The sequence below is a fragment of the Talpa occidentalis genome, unplaced genomic scaffold (assembly GCF_014898055.3).
Source record: "Talpa occidentalis isolate TD23 unplaced genomic scaffold, MPIMG_talOcc4v2.1 talOcc4.5, whole genome shotgun sequence".
Classification (NCBI taxonomy): domain Eukaryota; kingdom Metazoa; phylum Chordata; class Mammalia; order Eulipotyphla; family Talpidae; genus Talpa; species Talpa occidentalis.
Window position 1 is genome coordinate 40647385 of NW_023604861.1, and position 25767 is coordinate 40673151.

Here is a 25767-nt window from a genome sequence, read left to right on the forward strand (position 1 = left end):
CACGCGCACACTAACAAAAAGACCTTGAGAGGTTGGTACCTCTTTTCAGTAATGAGGAAACTCAAGCACCAAGTAACTGAACATCTTATTGTAGTTTAGAGAGCAAGCAATGGCAGAATCAGAACTCGAACCCAGGTCTGCCTGGCCTCAACACCCATGTTTGTGTGCCCATACTGGGGCTTTCCTAAACAATTAGTGGAAGGTTGCACACACATAAACTTAGGTTTCAACCCTTAATCACAAAAATAAGCTCATAAGAGTGAGTCACTGATGGTTTATTATTAAGCACTTTTCCTCCCTTTTTCTTAATTTTCCATCAGAAAATGCTTCTAATTTCTCATACCTACCCAAATGAATAAATCTTAATAGACTATTTTTGTTGATTTTAGTTAGATGTTATTTACCATTCAACCATTTCCCTTGGTTTCCCACTTCTATTAAAGGAGATAAAGAGTAGATATAAGTGACTAATAGAGACATAAGAACTCAGAATGAACCAAACAGGATTTTAAATGCTAAACACTGTAAAAGGGAATGTATCTTATAATGCTCTGCTAATTGCAACTGGCTCATAGGGGGGAGGGGGAGAATGGAGTTCTATGAGAGATAACTGAACTTTTCCAGGTACTCTTTAATGGTGTACTTACAAACCATATGTGGGAAGGTCTGCAGGTTTTGAGAAATGAATAATTAATCAGAAAATTGCTCCTTTCTGAGCAATTTGGTCCAACAAGATTCTAGGGTAATTTACACTCAAATAAGTGAACAGATGCATCTACTAATGCTTATGAGATGATATGAACTTGCAAATAAACAATTATATCTATGTAGATGCCTTTTAATAGGAAAAAAAAAAGAAGGCACTTAAAGGATGTTTATCATCAACATGAGACCATACACCCACAACCTCTGTTACATTAAGTGCTACAGCTTAGACAGAGATGCAGGTTACTGGAAGTTAGTGACCGCCTATTGAGGCAAGACACCTCTTATTCTGAGGAGAGGAATGTAGCAATCTCTAACTGGAATCATCCAGATCATCCTCCCCATTTAAGAGTGATCCTAACCTGAATAACAGGAAAAGTCTGGTAGTTATGAATTCTTTCAAAAGTTAAGAAATGAAAGAAAATGTACTGCTTATCGGTCAAGCTTCCTTAGCAACCAGGGCTTCTTTCATGTGCTAGAAGTCGAGGAGCAAGGGTGAGTGAAAGTGAAGTGGGGTGGGGGGGAGATTAATTTTACTAGAAGGGGGAAATTGTTTTCATACTAATTATAACAGCTGTTTAGGACATAATTGAAATATTACTATGAAGTCCAGCAGTTTCTACGCGCCGATAGTTTTCCATGCTGTAACCAGCCACAAGCTCTGGCAAGCAATATTCTTGAAATGAATGGGAGTTGGTAGAGTTAGTAAAGGACTGCAGATTGGCGCGCTCAATATGGACAGTAAGTCAGGGTGATTTTGTTGAGACAAATGAGCTTTTGTTTCAAGCCCTGATATTGGGCTCCAAGAATTAAGAAAAGCTGTGAGTACGTTTGGGTTCTGGACGCCCACCCCCTACCTCTCAGGGCAGGTTTTTCAAGACTTACCATCGCAGCACCAGTCTACTCTGGGAAGGGCTCTTGGCGCGGAGCCTAGAGCCTACCACTTTGCTGTGGGAGGACATGGCTCAGGGCCCGCGGTCCCGGGTCGCTGCAGCTGCTGGAGGAAGGAGGCTGGAAGGCTTAGTGAGTCTGGAGAGGCGATCCCTCCCACAGGGACAGCGGTTTTAACAGCTGAGTTTCGATTCCTGGTTACCGGTTGCAGACTGCTCCCAACAAATTTCCATTTCAGCCTCCAAGGAGACGCCCTCTGACCTTATCACAACAAATAGCTGCAGCCCTGGCCTGGTGCTTGCCCCAGACTTTGACAAATCTATGTGAAACCCTAAGTGAGCGAGGAGCAGCAGGGAGAGTAGAACCTGAAAGATACATAAGGAATGTTAACGGGTAACTCCAATTTGAGTTACTGCTGGATATTTGAGGCTGTGAACAAGATATTTCCTTTCAAATGCCAGCGATTAGCTCAATAGTTAAAATTATCTAAACAGAAATTCCCCTTTTAGCAGCAGTGGTTGCTGCTTTGTTGCTGTGCAGATGCACTCAAGTTAAAGGAAATGAAAAGTAAAATCAAAAGCAAAGTACTGGAGAAGGAAGGTGAAGGGTAGGTAGAGGTGATTCTTTAGCAAGATTTGTTGAGTAATAAATCAGACATTTGAGAAATACTGATTAAACACCTGCTCTGTGCAAGCCAATGTGCAATGATTCAGCTAGTTGTGGAGATGATTTTTAAGATAGACATTTGCAAGATTCGATGCCTGTAGGTCTACAGGAAAGTCCCAGCACCTACATATTTTAAAAGCTCTCTGATGATCCTGTGTGAGGATCAGCGTTGCCATAGCACTGGCTAACCAAAGGTGAGAGAAGACTCTTCCCTCACCTGGCCTGTATGTATACTAGGAGACCCATGCTAATGTCACATGGGGTGAGTGAAATAACAAGGGGATGTATATGGCTACTTGTTGCTCTGGGTAACTAGCGATGAACCCTCTGACTATTTCAAGGTAAAGGGACATTTGAGAATGAGCCACAAATGACACAGAAGCTCACCAGGAAAAAGATGCAGTGGCAGAAATTTGTGGTTTAAAATGACAAGGTGTGTACCTAACTCCCTGGGGAGGGTGGTGGTAGTCCCCCAGCCCCAGATCAGGAGCTGGATTGTCTTGCTTATTTTATTAGGTGTAGAACAGAAAGACAAATGCACGATTGATAGCTAATGAAATTGAATGGCAGCAACTATGTGGGGTAAGGCAGGAGGAGGAAAGACAGGGATTTGGGAGAAAAACAAGTTAGGGCTTTTGTGCCACCCACGGGTGTTAGAGCTCTATCAAGTAAGTAGGGCAGCAGTTCCTAAACTTCAGCCAAACAGTTGATGTATTGAAGCAGACTTCTGGGCTCTAACCATCTCAAGTTTCTGATTTAGTAGATCTACAGTGGGCACCGGGTACGTACATTTTCAGGAGATAACAATGCTGCTGGGACTACCTTTGGAGACCGATGCTATAGGACAGATGGAGGTACAGAAGGGTTCTCAAAAGGGCAATTATGTAATAATATTTTTTAAAGATTTATTTATTTATGCATATAAGAACTGGGGTACAGACCAGAGGGGGCAGGGAGAGGATTCACCAGAGACAGAGTGGGGAACAGAACAGGTAGATTGAACGAAATACACTGCTGAGGGGAGTAGTGGGAGAGTTAGAAGAGGTCTGCTGCCCCACATGGGTTTCTCCCTGGCCAGGGATCGAACTCATGCTGCAGTGGTTGCAGACAGCTTCATGGGTTGTGTCTTTATCCCTTGCGCCACCAGGGAGGTCCAGTTATGTAATAATATTGATAGAGAAAGCCAGCTCCTGAGAGCCTAGTTATTAGAACCTATGTACAAAATAGAGGTTTGAGCTAAGGCAAGGCCATGGGAAATAGAATACAGGAAGCAAAATCAAGACATTTCAAAGAACAAAGTGGTTAAAAAAGCTAGATGCACAGGAGAAGTAAGCATCAGGAGGGCAGTTGTTACAGTACAAATTTCCCCCAATATCCAAAAACAGAATCTTCTCATGAAACTTTTTAGGAAATCAATGATGCAATTAGCATTCATTAATATGGAAATTCTTTGAGTGTTTAACCTACAAAATCCTGCCAAATAACGCATGAAATCTAAAATAACATTAGCAACATAAAATTAACCTAACACAACATTAACATGTAGTAAAAGCAATAATGATATAAAGCTTACACAGCCTGTACCAAGTATTGATAGTTTCCCGGGAAAAAGCTTTCGGGCCACTCTCTCTCTGGGGGATGAGCTCCCCTACATAATGGCTGCTGCAAAATAGACACTAGAAGACATTTTGCTCTTGGCTTTATTGCAAACATGTAAATTCTCTTCAGTTTTCCTTCAGCTAGCAAAAATAGGTATTCAGGACAGTCTTTCATAAAAGCAAAGTGACTTGATAAGAGCTTTTGAAAAAACTGAGGACACATGTCTTTTGAAATCCAGTTCTTCCACATATCAGTCACATGACCAAGTACAAAACTCAAAATTCCTCAGAGGCCCAGTTTTGCCATCTGCATAGTGTGGAATAAAAATACAATGCCTACCTTGTGGGGATCTGTGAGGAATAAAGAAGTAATCCTTATCAGTGTTCTCAAATGAAGTTGACTCCAACAGACTGTGGGGAACATCTGGAGACATTTTTACAATAAGCCTCTTTGGAGGTGAGGATTGGGAGAGAGGATTGGAACTACTGCTATCTAGGGGGTAGAGGCCAGGGATGCTGCTAAGCTCCCTGCAATGCACAAGAGAGCCTCCCACAACAAAGTCTCACCTATGTCAACAGTCCTGAGGTTGAAAATCCTGATGTACTTTATATGCCTAGTTTAGAGTCCCAGTAATTTAATGGCTGCTGTTTTTATGGTTTTTGAATTAGTTTTGAATTAGCATAAGTTTAATCAAGAGGAGGGGTAAGTTTTGGCGGAAGGTGAACGAGTTTGATTTGGGAACCAATGGTCTGGAAGCATCTGTAAGGTAAGAAATGCAAGTCTGGAGCTCAGTAAAAAAGTAGATCTGGATGGTCTTTCCAAAGTCATGTTGTTCAAAATCTTTTCTACTGGGAAAATACCACTGGAACTTTTATTTCAGAGGAGAAAGCAATTGTTTGTTGGTTGGATTAAGTTCAAAGTTTGAGAAAGGGAAAATCCAAATTAGGGGAAAACCAGTTCTCCTAAAGGAGCTATAATATTAGTTAACATTGACATTAGGAATATACTTACTTGACCATATTTACTTTACAACACAATCACATAAAGTTTCAAACATGAACAAGAAATAAAAGATAATAGATAAAATCAAATTGCTATTTTTGTTCACTTTACATTTTGCTATTTTCTCAAAGTGTTAAAAATAAAAGGGGAATGTGATTTATTATTGCAAATGGACACCCACAGGTCACATTAGGATACTTGAGAGTGGGTTATCTATTTGCATGTCGTCCACTCTTTTCACTTTATATGTGTATATTTATGTGAGAATATGTGGGGGGTTTCTTTGTTTGTTTGTTTTTTACTGTGTTGTTCTGGGGCATATACCTCTGCAGTGATGGGTGGTGGAGAAAAATAGTGAATGAGGAAGTTTCTGGATCTCCATATTTGCTTCAACCAAAATGCTTTAGCCCTTCTCTCTTCTCAGCATTGGACTGCTGCTTGGTTTTGTTTGAAGCAAGCATTCCATAACTTTAAAGGTTGGAACAACTACTGTACTAGACAATTACCTATATGTTTTAAGGGACGTGGAGAACACCTGAAATCTAATGAGATTGTTAAATTGCCTGAAATTTGACCAATTAGGAATTCATTTAGAAAATGGTTTTCTTTTCAAATATAACTGCCCCTGGGAAATAATCACTTATTCATTCCTTTAGGTAAATGAGTTTAATCTGAGCAAAAGACATTTTGGTTGCAAAAGAGGGAAGCTGGGTGGAAAGAAAAGGAGGATTCAAAAAGATGTGCAAATGAGTATTATAAAATGAGACATTGATGGGAAATGGTAATTCAGGTCCACAATGAATAATTTTAGCAACCCAATAAACTCAGATTAAAGATAAGTTTAAATCAAAAAGAAATTTCACCAATCTGGCCTAATGCTAACATGCCCAAGCATGTCTTTATCTTCCAAGGGAAAAAATGGAAGTATGTAGTTGATTTTTAAATTTCTTGCCTTAGAGTACTCCTTCATTAGCATGAAGATAGAGAGCTCCTCAACTTCCTTTTATCTTCAAGTATCTCAATTAAATCTTAGTTTCTGAAAATTCTAATAAGTCATGTTTCCTTAAATCTGACTCTTCATTCAGAAGTTAGATTGATCCAATAGCTTGAGTCCAATTATTATTTTTAAGCTTTTATTTTATCTCCTAATGAAGGAGCTACGTAAAATTCAATACTTGGTATCTTCTCATTGGATGTGTGTGTATATGAGTGTGTAGGAGTGGGTATGTGCATATTTGTATTGTGACAATTATATATTCTTTAGAAATTCTTCAAGTCTTATACCATAGACTCATAAAATGCTACAATTATATCACTCTAAGTTCATATAAGAAATATTTACTGAATGAGAAGCACATACATACTCTCTCTGAGTCCAGAGCTACAGTGGACCTTATTATTCTAACTCCATGTTAAAGATCATTTAGCCAGCTAATTTTATTGATTGATTTATTTGTTTATTTATTTAATTTTATATCATTCTTCATTTTTATACAATGTATGTTTTATCATCTCGGGTATAGTTCCCATGGAATTCCCACCACCCATTCACCCATGCACTATCACCATGGACCCTTGTGCTCTTCCCACCCCTGTTTTGATCCAACTCCATCTACTTCCCCTGCAGAATGTCTCTTAGCCAGCTAATTTTAGACACAAGGGAATTGAAACTTAAGTAAGTCAGATGACTTACCAGAATTCTATAACAAATTTGTGACAAAACCAGAACTTAAATTTAGGTCTTCTGAGTAACTTTTTACATTATGTAAGATGTTCATGACAAAATATCTATTGCCAAAATTCAAAATGCTTTTCATTTATTAAGATTTTCACAATGAGTAGCTGTGTATTATATTCCAAAACCAAAACAGTTATGTCAAAATTTCAAACCTATCAGAATCAGCATTAATAAAAACTTTAACACTCCAAATACTCATCCCTACAATTACATGATCAAATGTTCTATACAATGACAGTGCTTTATACAACTTGTTAAATTTTCATGAATAGCAAACATGCTAGATTTGGATCAGAATTCCTTTTCTTTAACAATATTAATGTAGTGAGCTTTGTTGTATAGCTCAAAAAATTATACCTGAGAGTGGAAAGATGTGTGCTTGTTCTGGTGACAATATATATCACTTGGGGAAATTTGGAATATAGAAATGTGCTTTCAATGATATTTCCTATCCCTGGGAAGGTAGCTGAATTTCTTTATAACTTCAGATCTGAGAAATAGCTGGTGGCTTCCATCTCCGGTTCTATCACTGGGTAGCTGTCACAGATCTTTGCGGGCTGCAGGGATAAAAGGTATTTCCCTTAACTTTGGGGAAACTTCTGAAGACTCTGCCAGTGGTATGGTAGAGAGTTCCCCCGAATGGTTTCTCTAGTTGTGATATATTAATCAAACAGAAACTCTCTACTGTGCTGCCCATTTTTTACCCAACCACTGTGACTTTTCCAAAAATGTCCCCCTTAGGTAATTCTCCAATTGTTCTGATGATTTAACTCTAGGCCAATTCATTTGTGAGCATTAATAGCCCTCTGTAAGTATCTTCAGGTACGTAAGAGAATGTGTGGTACAGGGAAAAGGTCAGGAGACTTGACCTTGAGACCTGCCAGAGTCAACGTAAAGAGTTTTGTGACCTCAGGCAACCTCTGAAACTCTCTGAGCTTTGGTTGCTTCATTTATAAGATGGAAATATTAATCATAATAACACCACCCGTCCAATCTACTTTTAGGAGTTTGTGAGAGCCAAAGGAGTTAATATATGTGAAAGTGGTTCATAAACTGCACCTTGATATCAAATAAATAGAAGTTAATTTTTTTCAGTTGTCAATGTAAGAGCTTTATATATGCTTTGTAATAGTACTTAAGTTTGTCCTTAAAGAGCTCTTTTTATTTTTTATTTATATATATTTTACATCATTGTTCATTTTTAAACAATGTTTGCATCCACCCCCCCAGGTGTAGTCCCCATAGAATTTCCTTCACCAATATACCAGTGCACCATCACTACAGTCCCCTGTGCTCCTCCCTCCCTCCCTCTGATTCCTCTCCTTCCTCATCCCCTGCAAGATGTCTCTAGTTTATATCTGTCCATTTATTTTTGTTTTGTTTTGTTGTATTTTGTATTGCTATTATTTTTTCCCCTGATGTCTTATTTGGTTCCCCTATATTTCTCCTATTAAATGAACCATCCGATATTTTTCTTTTTCCTTCTGATTTATTTGACTGAGGAAAATTCCTTCTAGCTCCATCCATGTTGCTGTGAATGCCATTAATTTATCTTTTTTGATTGCTGAATAATATTCCATTGTGTATATATGCCACATCTTCTTGATCCGGTCATCTATTTTCGGGCATTTGGGTTGTTTACAGGTTTTACCTATTATCAATAGTGCTGCAATAAATATAGGGGTACAGGTATTCTTTTGAATCAATGTTTTTGTATCCTTTGAGTAGATCCCTAGGAGTGGAATTGCTGGGTCATATGGTAGCTCCATTTTTAGTAAACTGAGGAATCTCCACACAGTTTCCTATAGTAGTTGGACCAATTTGCACACCCACCACAGTGCAGGAGAGTTCCTTTTTCACCACACACATCCTCACCAACATTTGTTGTTGATAGTTTTTTTAATATGTACCATTCTTACTGGTGTAAGGTGGTATCTCATTGTGGTTTTGATTTGCATTTCCATGATTATAAGGTAGCTGAACATTTTTTCATATGCCTCTTGTCCATTTGCATTTCCTCTTTGGAGAAATGTCTTTTAAATTCTTCTGCCCATTTGTTGACTGGATTGTTTACTTTGTTCTTATTGAGTCATGTGAGTTCTTTGAATATCTTTGTGATCAGTCCCTTATCAGTTGTATGGAGTGCCAAGATATTTTTTCCCGATCAGTCGGAGTGTCTCTTTGGTTAATGTATCTTTTGCTGTACAGAAGCTTTCCAGTTTGATGCAATCACAGGTGTTCATCTTTTTCTTAGCTTTCTTTGCTTTGGGTCATGAGTCTTTAAAGATGTTACTGAGGTGTATGTCTTAAAGTGTTTTACCTACATTTTCTTCTATATATATTTTATGGTGTCAGGTCTTATGTCCAAATCTTTTATCCATTTTGAGTTGATCTTAAAGAGTTCTTAACTTCAGTTCCAGTAGTTCTTGGCTCACTATTGCTAAAGCACTACAGAGGTATACCTTCAGTGTGTTTTATCTTGAAATCCCTTTCAGTTTAACAACAAAGCAGTGTATATAGTTTGACCTACCAACTTCTAAATGCCTGGCTCAGGAGTACACTCCTGGGGAAGCTGGAATACTGACACATTGAACACTCCATAGATATTTTGTGACATTGTTCCATCCCTACTACATTTGGGAAGCTGACAAGAGATCCACTTGTTTTGGATAAACCAAGAGTTCTTTTGATTGACTGAACTTGGAGAAGGAGTCATGTTAGAAATTTCCATGGCCTATAAGTGCTTCTAGAAGTGTGATTTGAGGTTGGGATTCCCCACCAATAGCATGACTCCTCCTCTTGAGGTACTAGTCAGAAACCCCTGAAAATGATTATGATAAAGGTTACATACAGTCCAAAAGAAGCGAATGATTCCTGCTATTTCTGAAGTGTTTGCCATTTAAACTTTACGATGCCAAGTAGTCCTGTGTCTAAATCTCAGCCCCAATTCTTACAACTGAGAAGCTTTGGGTGAAGCACTGAACATCTCAGGGCCTCAGATTCCTCAACTGTAAGATGGGAATGAGTCATAAGAACTACTGAAAAATAGTGTCGGGCCTCCCTGGTGGCGCAGTGGTTGAGCGCTGGGCTGGGAAGCTGCCCGCAGCCTCCCCAGCGCCTGCTCAATCCCCACATGGCACGCAGACCTCTCCTGCCGCCCGCAGCTCCCCTCAGCAGTGTACTTCGTCAGCCTGCCTGTTCTTCTCCCGACTCTGGCTCTGGTGAATTCTCTCACCCTCCCGCACTTCTGACTGTACCCAGTGCTTTTATAAATAAATAAATAAAATCTTTTAAAAAAAATGAAAAATAGTGTCGCTGTATGTATTATACAAGTACAAAGTGTGTAGCACCTCATTTCCAACATAATACACTCAGTAAATGTGATCATCATCATCATTATTACTATTATTATTAATTGTTATTATTTAAATTCAAAAGCATAAAGCAAGCTGGGCAAAATACTTGAGCAAGCACTTTAGGCAAAAATATATCCAAATAACTAATAAATGAAAAGGAGCTCTACTTCATTTGCATGTTGAAAATGCAAATTAAAATTATGAGATACCTCTATACATTCAACAAAAATTAAAATGAAAGAGAAAAACCTATTGTAAGCAAAGATATAAAACAACTAAAATGTGTTATGCTTTGCTGGTGGACTTTGTAAATTAGTATAACCTTTTTGAAAAACTGACTGACTATAAGAGTGACATTTTCATATCCAATAATTCTACTATACATGTGCTTACCATGTGCTATATAAAAATGTGCAAATGAATATTATCCATGGATTGTCAAACTGGAAACTACACATATGCCTATCAAAAAAAATGAATTAGGGCCCTCCCTGGTGGCACAAGGGGTTAAGTCTCAGCACTATGAATCTATTGGTAGCGACTGCAGCATGAGTTAAATCCCCCAGCCAGGGAGCTAACCCACATGGTGCAGCAGACCTCTCCTTTCTCACCCACTACTCCCCTCAGCAGTGTATCTCAGTAGACCTGCCAGTTCTGCTCCCCACTCTGTCTCCGGTGAATCCTATTACCACCACCCCACACGCACACTTCTGGCCTATACCCCAGCTCTTGTGTGCATGAATAAATAAAATAAATCTTTGAAAAAAATGAATTAAAAAAAGAAGAGAAAATAAAAGGTGTGAAAGGAAAAGCAGTATTCTCTCCCTGTTCACTCCAGGTACAAACTGGTCAGTTAGTAAGAAGGCAAGAGAGCCTCAGTGTAGAGCCAAGCCAGTGGTTCCAGTGGTGTGGGGCCAACCCCAAAAGTGTCAGAATAGGCACATCTGAACCTCCAAATCTCAAGTCCAGTTAGGGACTTGGGCACAGACAGGCAGAAATACTGCTGGCTAGCAGCTGGTAAACTGGCTGTTTATATGCTAGTTCAGTCATTCTCAATGTTGCTTATATTCTGGAATCACCTGAGCAGTTGTAGAGTCACTGAGACTTGAGTCCATTGCAGAATTCTGATTGGAATTATCTGGGGGCACAGCTTGGACACTGGAATTTTTAAAGTCTACCAGGTACTCCACTGTACAATCAGATTGAGAATCAGCACTGTAGATGAGGAACATTATCACTAATGTCATCATTACATCAACTCTTAGGAGCAGCTCTTATTTGCTTTTTGCACCAAAAGATATTACAAGTTACTAAACTGCAACAGAATGACAGTTTAGAAGGCTGAATAACAGACAAGTTAGAAGGAGAAGTCTTGAGTGTGTATTACAGATTGCTTCTAGTAGGTCATTATGTCTCAGAACATTAGGCTAAGACCATACTGCTGCAAGGAGAACAATAATTTGGTCATTTTTGTAGTACGTGACTGAGTCGGTATGGAGGTGTTGGGTAGTATAGCAGAAGCATCAGCTGGTCTCTGAGGGTAGGATAATGAAATATGCACATAGCCTGTACTAAAACATAACTATGGCAGTACATTTAATACATGACACTTTTCAGGAGAATGTGGAAAGAGGAAGGATGTAAAAATTTTTTATTGATGTAAGAAATTTCAAACCATTTAGATAGTGTTTCAGAACTCCTTCCAACCACATTCTTGGCATGTTTGCCAGGTGCATTTGGACCCTGACAGGTGACAATGTTTTGGTGGCTGGAATGCAGAGCTGTCACATCCATGACACTGACTTTGTGGCATAGTGTATGAAAAATGAAAGTATTTTAAAGAACAAACCCGCATCATCTTAAATCCCTTTTGTTCTCAATAAATTATCTTCATTATAATATAGGAAGAACAAGCAAAATGCTGGAAAATCAAGCTGTATCAATGTTAGAGGTTTTGTGCCTCAATTTAGATTAAAATAATCCAGCAGACTTTCTCTCAAAACTACTCATTCACATAGAATCTGGCCATACAAAAATAGTTGAAACCAAAAAAAAAAATACCATGTTTTCTATTTTCTAGTTGTGTTTGTCAGTAAAGGTGTTTTTTTTTTTTTGTTTTGTTTGTTTGTTTGTTTGTTTCCTTGTTTTTTAGGCAAAAGACCTTGGGTTATTCCTGTTTAGGCTGTACTTAATCCAAGTAAAACATGTTTCTGGGTTATGGAATGCAAAGGTTGAGTTTTAAAAGAAGCAATCAAATGTACCTTGTTATAAATACTAATAGGTGGATTAGTTCACAGTACCATCAATGACATTCTGTGCTTCAAGCCAGATATTTAATTCTGGCCAAATGCTCGGCTGTGTTCTAAAACAATAACTGACACCAGAATTTCAGGAATTAATACTCATATTGTCTCTTCTTCTTAAAAGCAAGATGATCTTTAGTGAATTACTCAGCCCCTGGGAACCTTGGTTTCCTCCTTTATAAATCCTGTCCTTCCCATTTGCTTTCACATTTCAGGGCCAAATGTGATCATTGCACACTGGAGATTATAAAGTGTTTTTTATAGTTATTATTTAACAAATTAACAATGGCCTAGAGATATTTTGGCTCTGCAAATGGTATTGGAGCATATATTAGTGAGATGTTAACATTTTTATTGATAATATAAATGTTCTCTACAGGAAGGTATAGATGTGAAAAAGAAATTTTATATATATTTTTTATGTATCTTAGCATTACCTGTGAAGAACATTAATTTCTCAATTTTAAAAGATAAAGCAAGTAGTTCAGAATTATTTCATAATAATCAACACACATTTACTACACATGCACGGCCTGCTATTGGGTGTCAGTGTTAGGCATTTTTCCCAGAGTTGTGTTAGTTCCAAAAGCAGGCTTTGAATCTGATTCAGCTTCCTCTTTATTGCTCTCTTCACTAACTCTATTTTATCATATTGTGCATTTTAAAGGAGATACTATCCTGCAAGGAAATGAGGGTTAAAAGTTATTTTCTTAGTCCATTTAAGCTGCTGTGGCAAAATGCCACAGACTGGATGACTCACGAACAGCCAGAAATGTATGCTCACAGTTCCAGAGGCTGGGAGTTCCAAGTCAGTATGCAGAATCATTGGTTGAGGGCCCTCTTCTGGGTCCTCGCATAGCATTGAAAAAACGAGGGAGATCTGTGAAATCCCCTAAAAATAAAAAACTAATCCCTGGGCCTCCCTGATGGTGCAGGGGTTAAAGTCTCAGTGCTATCAATCTACCATGAGCCACTGCAAAATGAATTCCATCCCCAGTCAGGGAGCTAACCCATATAGCACAGCAGACCTCTCCTGTCTTGCCTGCTGCTCCCCTCAGCAGTGTGTTTCAGTCAGTCTGTCTGTTCTGCTCCCCACTCTGTCTCTGGCGAATCCTCTCACCCCCACCTCCACTCCCCCGCACCTCTGGCCTATACCCCAATTCTTGTATGCATAAATAAATAAAAATAAATCTTAAAAAAAAACACACTAATCCCATTCATGAGCTCCCCCTCCTCCCTCATGACTTAGTCACTTCCCAAAGCCTCACCTACCAATACCATCACCTCTGGAGGTGAGGATTTCAATGGATGAATTTGGGACAGACACAAAAATTAAGCTCATAGCGAATACAGTTACATCATATGCAAGGATCCCACAGGTATATGAATGAAAGAAATGTACACAAAAAATGGAAACATTTTTCTTACATGCACATAACAATACATTCCTATATAGCCCTTTCCATCACACTTTTTAGAATATTTACACCCAAAAAAAGTCATATGCATAAGATGCTGATGTTAGTAGCAAACAAAGGGTTTACATTAGTTTCCTAGAGCTATCAGAACAAAGTGCCACAACCTGGGTGACTTAAAACAACAGAGATTTTTTCTCTCATATCTCTAGAGGCTAGAAATGAGAAGGCGAGGTGTCAGCAGAGTTCGTTATTTCTGGGGGCTCTGAGGGAGACAGTCTCATATTCATCTTCTTTCTTCTGGTGTTTTTGGAGATCCTTGGCATTTCTGGGTTTCTAGCTCATCACCCCACTCTCTGCCTCTGCCATCACGTGGTCCTTTTCCTCATGTCCATGCATCTCCAAATCACTACAGTAAGGATATTGGCCACTGTACTTGAGCCCACAAGAATGCGGTATGACCTCATGTCAACTACATGTGCCAAGGCTGAATTTCCACTAATCACAGATATGGGGTTGGGTCTTCCACATTTTTGTGGAAACATTTCAGGTTAAGTTGCAAACACACAGATCCATTATTGTTAAATACTTCAGTTCACATTTACTGAAAATAGAGACACTCTTTTACTTATGCAAATCAAGAATGAACATCAATATATACTAGCATCTAAGCCATAAATGCCACTCAAAAGCTGCTAGTTATCATGGACCTCCCTGGTGCATAGGAGAGGTCTGCTGTGCTATGCATAAGGGGTTGAGTGCAGCGCTCTGAAGCTGTCTGTAGTCTCTTCAGCACAGGTTCAATCCCTGGCCAGCCAAGGAAATACCCACATGGCACAGCAGACCTCTCTTGCTTTGCCCGCTGCTCCCCTCAGCAGTGTATTTCAGTCAGTCTGCCTGTTCTGCTCTCCACTCTGTCTCTGGTGAATCCTCTCACCCCCCGAGCCTCTGGCCTGTACCCCAGTTCTTGTATGCATAAATAAATAAATCTTTAAAAAAAATGTTGCCAGTTATCTCAAAAATTTTTCATAACAAAATAAACAAAAAAGCAAATTTCTTCCTTTTCCCCCTATTTCTTCATGATCCAGGATCCAACTGAGGGCCATTTAATTGCCCTGACTCTGATTGCTCTCACACAGGAACCGTTTCCAATTTTCCCTCATCCCACAGGATCTTGATATTTTTTGAGGCATACAAGCCAAAAACATTGCAGTGTTCTTCGCAAACATTGCCATATTTTTCCTCAAGATTTAGATAAAGTTGTGCATTGTTACAGAAATGCTGTTTTCCTCAACACATCATATCTGAAACTGTATGATGGCAGTTTGTCCCATTATCTGTAATGGTGACATCATCCCTTGGTTGTGATGGTACATAATGCTGGGTTTCCCCACTGTATAGTGAATGAGAATAATTAATAAGCAATTGACAAGTAATCTGTGGGGAGGTACTTTGAGAATATGTAAATATCCTAATCCTCATCAAACTTTTGTACACTGGATTTAACATCCATTGATGTTTTTTGCCTGAATCATTTACTAACACAAAATAATTTCTAGTTCCATCACTTCTTCAACATTGATTATAAAATATTCTGCTTGAAGGAAGAGATTTCTCTTTCATCTTATGTATTCATTTATACAAATAAGGACTTGTGGATATTTATTTTATTCAACAGATTCTACTTTATTACTATTGTTATTTGTTTTGATTGTCACCTTTGGCCAGTTAGAGCCCCTTTGTGGGAACTCCTATTGCCTTTTGAAATGTCCCAGCACTCTTTAAGCTTCTTTTTACTTTGGTACAACAAGATGCTCCAGGCTGTGGAAATAAATAAAGGGAAACTTTATTTGAAATGGAGCCTGGAGGACCAGAGGGAGAGCTCACTCACTGTTATTTAAGACTCCATCAGAAGTACCTTTTTTACATATCTCATCTTGCCTAGCTGCAGTCCAGCCAATAGGAAGCTGTCACAATCTTGAACTCTCACTTTCCTCCAATGAACTTGCATTTGAACATCCCTCTCCAGTTTTCTGCTAAGGGCCATAAAGCCAATCTTCTCTTTGTCGCTTTGGATTTGCCTATATTTCACAATAGCTTGCATCTCCTGGATTGCAATGTTTCTGCTATTCTGCAGTAGACTCACGTTGCTGGTAAACTTCTTTAAGGTTGACCAGGCTTATCTTGTACTTTCCCTGTTTCAGACATAGAATTATCATCCATTTCTCCAAGGACCTTTGTTTCCTTTTAGTGGGAAATGGTATTTGCAATCAACCTTTGAGTGGAAGTTGTATTCATTTTTACTAAGGTAAAAATGCTTCTGGGCTCTTTCAGAAGACATACATAAGAGAACTACAAAACAAACAAACAAATAAATAAAAGAAGACATACCTAGGATACCTCTTAATTGCATATGATGTTGTAAACCAATGTAACATCAATAAAAATAAATAAAATTTCTTATAAACAGTAAAAAAAATTCTTTTTGTAAAGTTTCTTACAGTCCTTTGCTCAAGCTTGATGGGATGCTGCTTCTTCATGACTTGTATAATAAAGCCAATCAGATCTTTAAAATTAACTCACTGAATTTTGGTCATTTAACAGTACCACTTCCTACTCTAACGCATTAATGCCGTCATCACCATGAATTAGCATTTTACTGAGCTCCACTGTACTCACTGCTGTGTCGGGTGTCCTGAAGCAACTCTAGATGAGAAATATGATGCCTGCCCTCAGATTACCATACAATGAGTATGGAAGCATTGCAACCCTAAATGGATAGCTGAATTGTTACTTTGCCTAATATTCATCTTCAAAATGTGATAGACTCTTATTCAGTTGTGAGATTTTTTTTTTTTTAACAAACAGTCCATGTGTTTATCAGTTTAAAGGAAGGAAAAAAAATACTCCTCTGTGTTTCTCCTTTACCACTTATGATTAACTCCTCATTTTGACACTTCCGGTCACCAAATGTGTAGTGAGTGGGATTTACCCACATTTGACAATTCTGCAACACCACCTAGATGCCCTGCAATCTAAATCAATATCCAGAAATAGTAATGAAACTCTGGTCAGAAACTGTTATGCAAAGTCCAAGCATGTGTCACCTGACAAGGTCGAAGCATTCTCACTGCTCTCTTCTTCGTGCTCATCTCCCCCTCCTCTTTCACAAACTTCTGTCAGCTTGTTTTTGCAAGATGAGCAGAACACGACCAGTAGAAACTGATCAAAGTAGATTCCACTCGGTTATCGGGCAGCTCTGTTTTAGGAGGCACACTTGGACCCCAGACGTGACCAGGAGTAACCTGATGACATCTAACCCCTCAAATCCCTCTCGGAGCACATTCTAAGCCCCCCTGGAAAGTGAACATGGGATCTTGAGAAGAGGTCTGTACAATGGAACAGCCTCCCTTTTCCCTGGCCAGTCCTGTCCTATCCCCACCTCCCAATCACCCTTTAAGTCCCCAAGGCTCTGACTGGTCAGGGAGGCAGATCTGAGCCAGCTCCTGCCTTCATACCTGACTGGTTATGTATTAAAATTTCTCTCCCTATCTTAAAAACTTTTGTTCCCCTCTGTTCACCTCAGGCAGTACTTTGACCATCTGGTTGCAGCAAAGTTAAGGGCTCAGTCCCACAAGCATGTAGCCCCTACCCTTTCAAAGCCCACTCTCAATTCAGGTTGTTTCCTACATATTGGGAATTCTCACCGCCCCTACCTCTATTTAGATTAATTTGCTAGAGCAACTCAAAGAACATTTGCTTATGTTTACCAGTTTATTGGAAAGAATAGTAGAAAGAATTTAGAAGAACAGCCAGTTAAAGAAGGCCGTAGTGTGAGATCTTGAAGAGTCCTTAGCACCGGAACTTCTGTCTCTGGGCACCAGGGTACAGCAACCTTCTGGCATGTGGATGTGATAGATCTGGAGATTCACCAAATCTCCTTGTTCCAGAATTTTTGTGACTTAAGCTGCACCCTACCCCTCTTCCCAGAAGTTGGCAAGTGGGGCTGAACAGCCCCATGAAGGCTGTCAAAGTGACCTACTCTGTCACCTCATTAGCAAAAACTCAGGTATGTTCTAGTAGGGCTCCTGATGGATACTTTTAAGTCTTATCCCTGGGGAAATTCTAAGGGTTTTAGGAACTTGTGTCAGGAACTGGAGTCAAAGATCAAATATATTTCTAATGATAACACAATTTTGAACATATCTTTCATAACTATCTCCTCTTTCAGGACAGGGAGAAAAGGGGAAGGCTAGATTTGGGAAAATGTAAAACATAAAACATTTTAATTATAATAGGTAGATAATACCCAGAACTTATTTTACTATTTAGTTAAAACAACAACAAAAAGACCTCTTCTTTCAACCATAAATCTGGCTGCGAGACACGGACAAAATAATTATATATTCACCTCAGTCTTTCAATAAAGGCAGAAAAGAGCTTTCCATTTCAAATTTGTTTTGTTTTGTACCACATGTGGGTTAATTAGATAAAACCATGTCATGTGCCAGATTCAATCAGCCTGAAAATAATCAGAAAACTGGGTTTGGCATTGTTTATGCTGTTTTGGCTCAGACAGACAAAAGCACAAAATGTAAATTGGCTCCAAAAAATAACATATGTGCACTGGTGCCAGCTTTTCTTTCACAGGATTATCTCTAGCTGGCACCTGAGCAGCAGATGCTGCACTGGGTGACCATTAGACAAATCCATGTGTTGTAGGTGCCCGTTTTTCGCAATTACACAGTGGACACTCCCACGGATGGCACTTATTTTACTGCCTTTGCCATAGGCCAAAAGCAGCATGCCAAGTTATTGGCAGTCAGTCAACTGAAAATGCATCTTGAAGTTAAAAATAAAAACATGTTTGTGTGTGCACCCCCTAGTGACTTACTTTATGCTCATTTCTTTGTTTTAAAAACCTCTTCTAAGAGATGAAGTCTTAAAACCATACCTCAGCTGTATTTCCCATTGTGGGTAGTTAAGTAAATATCATTAAGGGAAGAAGGTAGAGGTTTTCACTGACTTCCTACTCTAAGTTCCAAAGGATAAACATTTCAGCAAATATTCAAGCACCTAGCGAGAAAGTCATTTTAAAAACATCTGATTGATGATAAATACAAATTAGCTATTATTCCCTTCTCTTCATGTTATGTAAAGAAGTCTGATACCTATATAACTAGGAAAGAGAATTACCAGTGGTTCTCCTTATATTAGAATGTGGTATGGTAACCATCTCTCTGCTATGAAAAAAACCCCCCTGGCCCAAGTCACCAAAGACCATGTAGTTAGCAAATTAAACAGGTACCTTTTATCCTCGTCTTAATTGATTTATCTGTAGGTACCTGGTATTCTTCATGTTGACCTCAAAAATAAATAAATGAATAAATAGCCAATTATTTCACCAGCAAAATGGGTTTATTTGAAAACAACAACAAAATGTAATATGGAAGGTGTGATCTCACTCTCTCATTTACCCCAAAACAAAAGGAAGAAACAGTAGAAAAAAGGAATTAAGGATTGTCAACTATGGGGACTACAAGATGAACAATGCTGTAAGAAAATTTTAAAAATTAAAAATGAAAAAAGGAGGGTCAACTGGAGGAAATAGGGGGTTGGAAGCAGAGTGCTTGTCATTTGCAGGGTGGTGGTGTCCTCTCATTGGCTGAGCTGAATGATTCTGATGAACTGTCTCCACGGAGGACCCCACTATGGGAGGGATGGTTTACTAGAGTGCTTGGGCCCATTTTTAAAGAGCCCTAATTTACACAGAATGTCTCAAACTGTAAATCAAGTTTGCTATTTATGTGCCAAGAAAAAGTGAAAGTCTGACTCTCATGAAGGTACTGGGATTCAATATTGGGGCATGTGCCCTTTTGAAGACTGGCAAGTGGGTTTTATCCAAATGCCCAACCACTGGCAATTGTAAATATCTTTTGGCCTTTGTGGATAACTTCATGGAACGAGCATTCCCCACAAGACAGAAGCAGCTTTGCAGATTGCCAAATTATTACTGAAGGAATTACTTCCTTGCTGTGGCTCACCCGACTCCATTCAGAGTGACAATGGATCTGGAGCCTCCTCTCTTTTTTGGGGTCCTGTTTGCACCCTGGTCTCTACTCAGTTTATGCTGTTTTCCAGCAGGGCAGATATAAATCTGCCTTTGCGTCTTGCCCTGTATTCTATTTTTTTTTAAACATTTATTTATTTATACATACAAGAACTGGGGTATAGGCCAGAGTTGGGGGTGGGGAGTGAGAGGATTCACCAGAGACAGAATGGGGAAAAGATCAGGAGGATTGATGGAAATACACTGCTGAGGGGAGCAGCAGGTGAGTCAGGAGAGGTCTGCTGGGCCATATGTGTCAGCTCCCTGGCTGGCCAGGGATCTAACTAGTGCTATGCTACAGTGGCTGAGGATAGCTTCAATTGTCTTACCATGAATCTCTGACTCCATCTAATCAATTGACTGATGATACATACTATGCAACAAATGACTTGAGTTTGGTAACTGTTGGGTACGGTAAAAGTATCAGGATTTTCTGCCCTCCCCCCATTAGGATAGATGATGGAACCCTGTGGTCCTGAATGTATGCCTGATGGCCGGCACCTGGAGTAGAGTGTGGGCATATGTAGATAGGATTCACCTAGACTGAGACTGGGCTTTTAAGGGCGGCGTCATAGGGATGCCAGCAGAAGCAGAGAGAAACAAAGAAGCAGAAAAGCAGAAGCAGAAACCACCAGAGAACTGGAGAGCCCAGAGTGAAGCTTGCTGGGGGGCTGGGAGGCCTGCCAGCCTCCCGGCCCCCCAGCACCCTTTCCTGCCGTGTGCCTGGTAAATCCTAATAAAAGCCTACAGGAGGGCTCCAGGATTCCTTTACCTTGTCTGCTGGATCAGAAAACCTGCACTGTGGCCCTTCATGTCCCTACAGTAACAAAATCTGTTCCTTCTTATTAATTCAGCAAATCTGTATTCATCCTTCCATAATCATTTCTGACTCCTTCTTTAGTCTTTTCTCCTTTGTGCCCTCTGAATTTTGTTATATAGTGGAGCCCTCTCTTTTGACCAGAGAAGGACAGTGGTTGGTGGGTTAATTTAAAAACAAAACAAGTAAACTTAGGGTTCTTAAAATGATGTCATTATAAAATGACATCATTACATTATAAAATGTAACTTTTTTTTTAAAAACATAAGTTAACATTTACTGTTTCTCAGCCTCTTTTGCCCCCTAAAAGAACTCTTTTAGGCCTTAATTTTTCCTATTAACATATGTGAACACATTGTGAAGCTTTCTGGACTACCACCCCCCTAGTTTGGTAAGCAAAAGAGCAAAATGGCTCACTTTTTGTACCTGTATAAACTAAATTCAAACTTTTGTTTGCTAGAATAGTTCTGAAAGAGGAAAATCTATTGAATTGCTTCCTAGGTTTGAATCCTCACATTTGTTTAATAAGCTCAGTCATGCTAACCCCAATTTATATAAGTCAACACAGCTGTTAAACATAGACACAACAAACCAAAATGTAATCAATTCATGCTGATCCCACCAAAACCTAATACTCAAAAAGCTGCCAATTTCAACCTCATCCAAAAGTGTCATTTTTAACCAATCTGGAGTTTCCTGGTCAGTATTAATAAAGAAATATACACCAGACATTCCTGCCTTCTCCTAAGGGAAGATTGTATTCAAAATTACCTTTCTTTTTCTTTTTTTTTTTTTTTTTTTTGTTTTGTTAATGACCTTGTTTCACCCTCTTTCTGACTTTAAAAATATTTAACTCCTTGCAGAGCCTTTCTACTGCAATACAGGATACTTGATTCATGAATCATTTAACAAAATTAGATCTTTAAATTCATTCAGATGAATTTTTTAAACACACCCTTACCCTTCTTTCCCCAATGAAATACCACAAAGGCACACATAGTATCTTTTCATGAACTGAGTATATTTGCAAGGCAAGGCCATTTATTTGGCTCAGGTCCTCTGATTCAGAACTGCTTCAGATTTCTTCCACATTGATAATCTGTATCCTCTGTGATTCTTATTTGGAGTTTGTTTTATATGAAGTGGAAACAAGGCACTTTAAAAGTAAACTGAGTGTAAAAGTAAACAGTGTAAGAGCAAACTCAGTTTTTATGATTCTCTTCCCATGCCCACCATTTGACAGCTGTTTTGGTAACTTGCTTTTATCAAATCTATACAAAGCATTTAATTTCATTTTCATGAAAACAGCTCTCTACCCCCCACATACACTTACAGTTCATCAATATGTAATATCTAATTCAATTTTATCAAAGAGAAAACAACCATTTGGGGATCAAATACAACTGGGTGGTGGCAGTGTCAGGGAGAAAAAAATACAAGGAAACAAATAGGAGAAAGAGGTAATATAAAGAAAATAGTAACTAATGCTTTTGCATAACTTACTTCATATTGTAGGAGTATAGGGGAAAGTCTCATAGTTTTCTGGGTTTATCCAGTCTTGCAAATAATCAGCATCAGACAGATTGACAAAAGATAAAAACAAAACAAGTTTAGTAATGACATGTATACCTCCTGTATACATGGGAGAAACCCAGTAAGACTGAATAACTCACCCATGTGGGTCAGTTACCACCGTAAATATCTTCAGGTTGAGATGAAGGACATTGCAGGTGTGAGGTCAGCCATAAGGCATAGCAAGCTAGGGCTTGGCATTTATGCATATTTAAGTTCAGTCTTCTCTATTAGTAAGAGTTAAAGTGATTAGGTTTCCTATAAGTAAGGGAGATGCCCTTGCAAAGGGAGATTTTTTTTTTTTAATATAGGTAAATGTCTCACAAAACAGTAACCTCTACCTAGCCTTCACAGTCCTTCCGATGAAATAATTCTTACAGCAAAGAGAAATATCTATTGGAAATGGCAGATTTTGTTTCCCAACAATATCAAGCACTGCTCTAAGACATTTGCAGAAGTCAACTCATTTCATTCTCAAAAGGGAGGTGCTATTATTATCCCCCACTTTACTGGTAAGAAAATTGGGGCATACGTAGGTTGTTTTTGGCAAGAATCTTTTTAAACAACAAATATTTAAAATACAATTTTTTACTGAGACGTTTCTAAGCTGTATTACCAGTGTCTGCTTTTCTTTTACAAAGTCTATTGAACATAATGTAATCTGTCTTATGAGGTGTCATAACTGATAAAAATAGGCTGATGAAAATTTAATGTGGCTTTCCCTTTGGGTTTCACAAAAAATACTCTTTCTTTGTTCTCAGGGAAGCCAGAGAAGTATGTTTAGTGAAGTCAGGGAGAGGACTAAATTGCTCATTTCCATCCTTTCTTTGCTGCTGTGCGGACTTCAGCAAAGAACACAATGCTAAAAAATGAGTAGTTTTTATAGAAGATTTTTAAACTGGCTATTGAAGAAGGAGTAGATGCCTGAGGCAATAGTGGACCTGGGGGTTAAGTCTGCAGGCAATCAGGGAACTACTCTTAATAGATTGGGGTTTGAACTGAGGTCCAAAGCTGCTGAGCCCATCTTCCCCCCACCTTGCTATACGCTCCCCTTGGCCCTGTGGGTTCTTCTTTCTCCCCCTTTCCTGACCTCAGATGCCCTAAGCTGCTTCCATAGTCTTTCTTTTTTTAAAATCCTTACAACTTCCCTGAAAACTGATTGTTACTTCCCTTCCACAAATAAGCAAGACTTGGATAGATTTATGGAAATACTACAGGACATGTCTTAGAAAAAAAAAAAAAGAACATAAGTACTCAGATTTTTCTCCATTTTCCTTGTCCAGTTGTCTTTATATGGCTGATCAAGGCATGTGCTCATGTTCTGGCATGTATTATCATTCTGCCTCAGCGATATCTTCCCTACTAAATTGTGACTTCCTTTCGGAACTTAACTGCTTATTACACCTGTTAATAATGTCAACTTAATAAAAGTTAACAGCCCCTCAAAAATTTAATACAGCAAAGGAAAAAGAAGCTTTCTCTTCTTGTATGCTGCTTTTCCAATGGGTATAAAGGGGAAAAGAGCTGCCAAGTTGGCTTCATTTGTTGGTTTTGTTCCCAAAAGGGCAAGGTTTAAAAATTGTTAAAATGGGTCTTTCTATATCCATGTCAACAGAACACCCTTTATGGGGAGTAAGATTTATTTACTAACTTTGAAGCTTCTTTGTAATTTCATGTTAAACATGCAGAGCCATTTGTTTGAGAGAGAGGGAAGTAAGCAAATTCGCTCTTCTATGGCTGGAAGAATTGTGGCATTAAAAACAAACATGAATAGTAGTAGTGTTAGGGGGAAAGGGCATCCTGAGCTAATTCCACACAGGCTTTGTGGACTCCACCCCCACTCCAGACCAAAGCCATCAGGACACTGGAAATGGCAAATCCCATTACCAATGGGAGGGCTGCTGGGACCTGAGGGCAGAGTTAAACAGCCAGGTTTGGTGGAAAACCAGGCACGTGGGCTTTGGGTGGCTCTCTTGGCCTCACAGCTCTTGGCTCTTGCCAGCTCTCAGCATGCCATTGGGAATTCTAGGTTGGCAGAATGGGTAGGACACATCTAAGACCTTATCTCCCACTTTTCTCTCTGAGTTGTACAGTTCCTCATTCCCCTTCCCTTGTAAATAAACCTTTTTATTAACATTTTGTGTGCACCTGCAGTTGAGTATTAAATAAGTCCCTTTTAAGCATACAGGTGAGGACCCACAGTCAGGCAACCCGTTTTATAGCAGGGTTGCCCTGTAACAATTGTGAAGCTGCTGTGCACTGTTAATTTAGCCTTTGAAGCACCACAGGTTCTTGTCCCACAATCCAATGACCCAGGAAACACACTGTGGGTGTTGGGCCTTGGGCCTGCTAATCTGGAATAAACAAAAACCCCTCTGCTTCCCTGGGGACTTTGCCTGAATTCTGAGCCACCCTTGGCTTTAAACCAACAGTAGATCCCAGCCCCAATAAGATGTGGTACATATACACAATGGAATATTACTCAGCAATCAAAAAGATAAACTCCTGCAATTTGCAGCAACATGGATGTGTAACAGGGTGGTCCCCAGGAAAGGGGGAGGTTCCAGGTTCCCTGCCCCACCCAAGGGAGGGTGGAGGTGAGCAGGAAGAGAAGAAGCTGCAAAGGAGACTGAGGAAGGAAGGAAGCAGGATGCAGAGCCAGAAGGAGACCTGGAGGAGGCACATGGAATGGAGAGATATGTGAAGAAACTGAGCTTGCCTTTTGGTCATGGACTGGGTGACACAGATGTGGGTGAGACCCGTGGGGAGATGACAATGGCAGCTTTTATCTTGATTTTGCTCTTTTCCTTCCGGGCTTGTCTGGTTGTTTCTGACCCTTTTCTGTGGGTCTCCACTGGAACATGCTTTAGACTTGTGGCAGACTTTGGGGCCTTGCTCTGGGCTGATCCCATGTGGATGGATTTTTACCCACAAGGGGACGGGTAACTTTGGGTGCTTCATTTAGAAACTAGAGTCTTTGCCTTTCCTGTATTGCTTCCTAGTTTTATTAAAGCTTCTTCCCATTAAAGTCTCATGTTTTGTGTTGATGCGGCGGATGGAAGAACCCATTTAGAATAGGCAGGTTGCGGGGTTTGGGCTGTCCCTCTCCCTGCCCTGTAACAGATGGAGCTGGAAGGGATCATGCTCAGCAAAACAAGCCAGGAACGAAAAAGAAAAATACCAGATGGTCTCACTCATAGGAGGAATTTAGAAAACCTAAATAAGGGACCAGAAAAAAGACTAATTATAATAAAGTAAAAATCAAAATCAACAAGCAACTATAAACCAGAGACACACTATGGGGTTTGGTGTGGGGGAGGGATTAGGGCCAGGATGGGGGGGGTGAGGGTTGTGTGGGGACTATAACCAGGATGGGAAGGCATACATTGCGCAAAAATGAAAAATGATGTAAAAAATATACAAAATAAAAATAAATAAATTTAAAAAAAAGAAAAAAAAGCAAACCAACCAACCAATCAAAAAACGAATGAGACCACCGGGGCCCTGCCTTTTTACATCACCAGGCATGGAAGCCTTGGCCTAAGTCCGCGAACGAGCCCGCCCTAACTAGTTTGTCCCAGCGGCCGACCCGTA

The 25767-nt window shown here is 39.4% G+C and overlaps 1 protein-coding gene across 2 annotated transcripts in view; it reads right to left on the reverse strand.

Moving 5' to 3' along the window:
- EPSTI1 (epithelial stromal interaction 1) overlaps positions 1–1844 on the reverse strand; it is a 71657-nt gene extending 69813 nt beyond the window's left edge. For both annotated transcript variants that reach the window (XM_037528629.2, XM_037528630.2), the window contains exon 1: positions 1591–1844. In XM_037528629.2, coding sequence (XP_037384526.1) covers positions 1591–1667 — 77 coding nt within the window. In that variant the 5' untranslated portion in view covers positions 1668–1844. The remainder of the gene's footprint in view (positions 1–1590) is intronic.
- Between the last annotated feature and the right edge of the window lie 23923 nt (positions 1845–25767).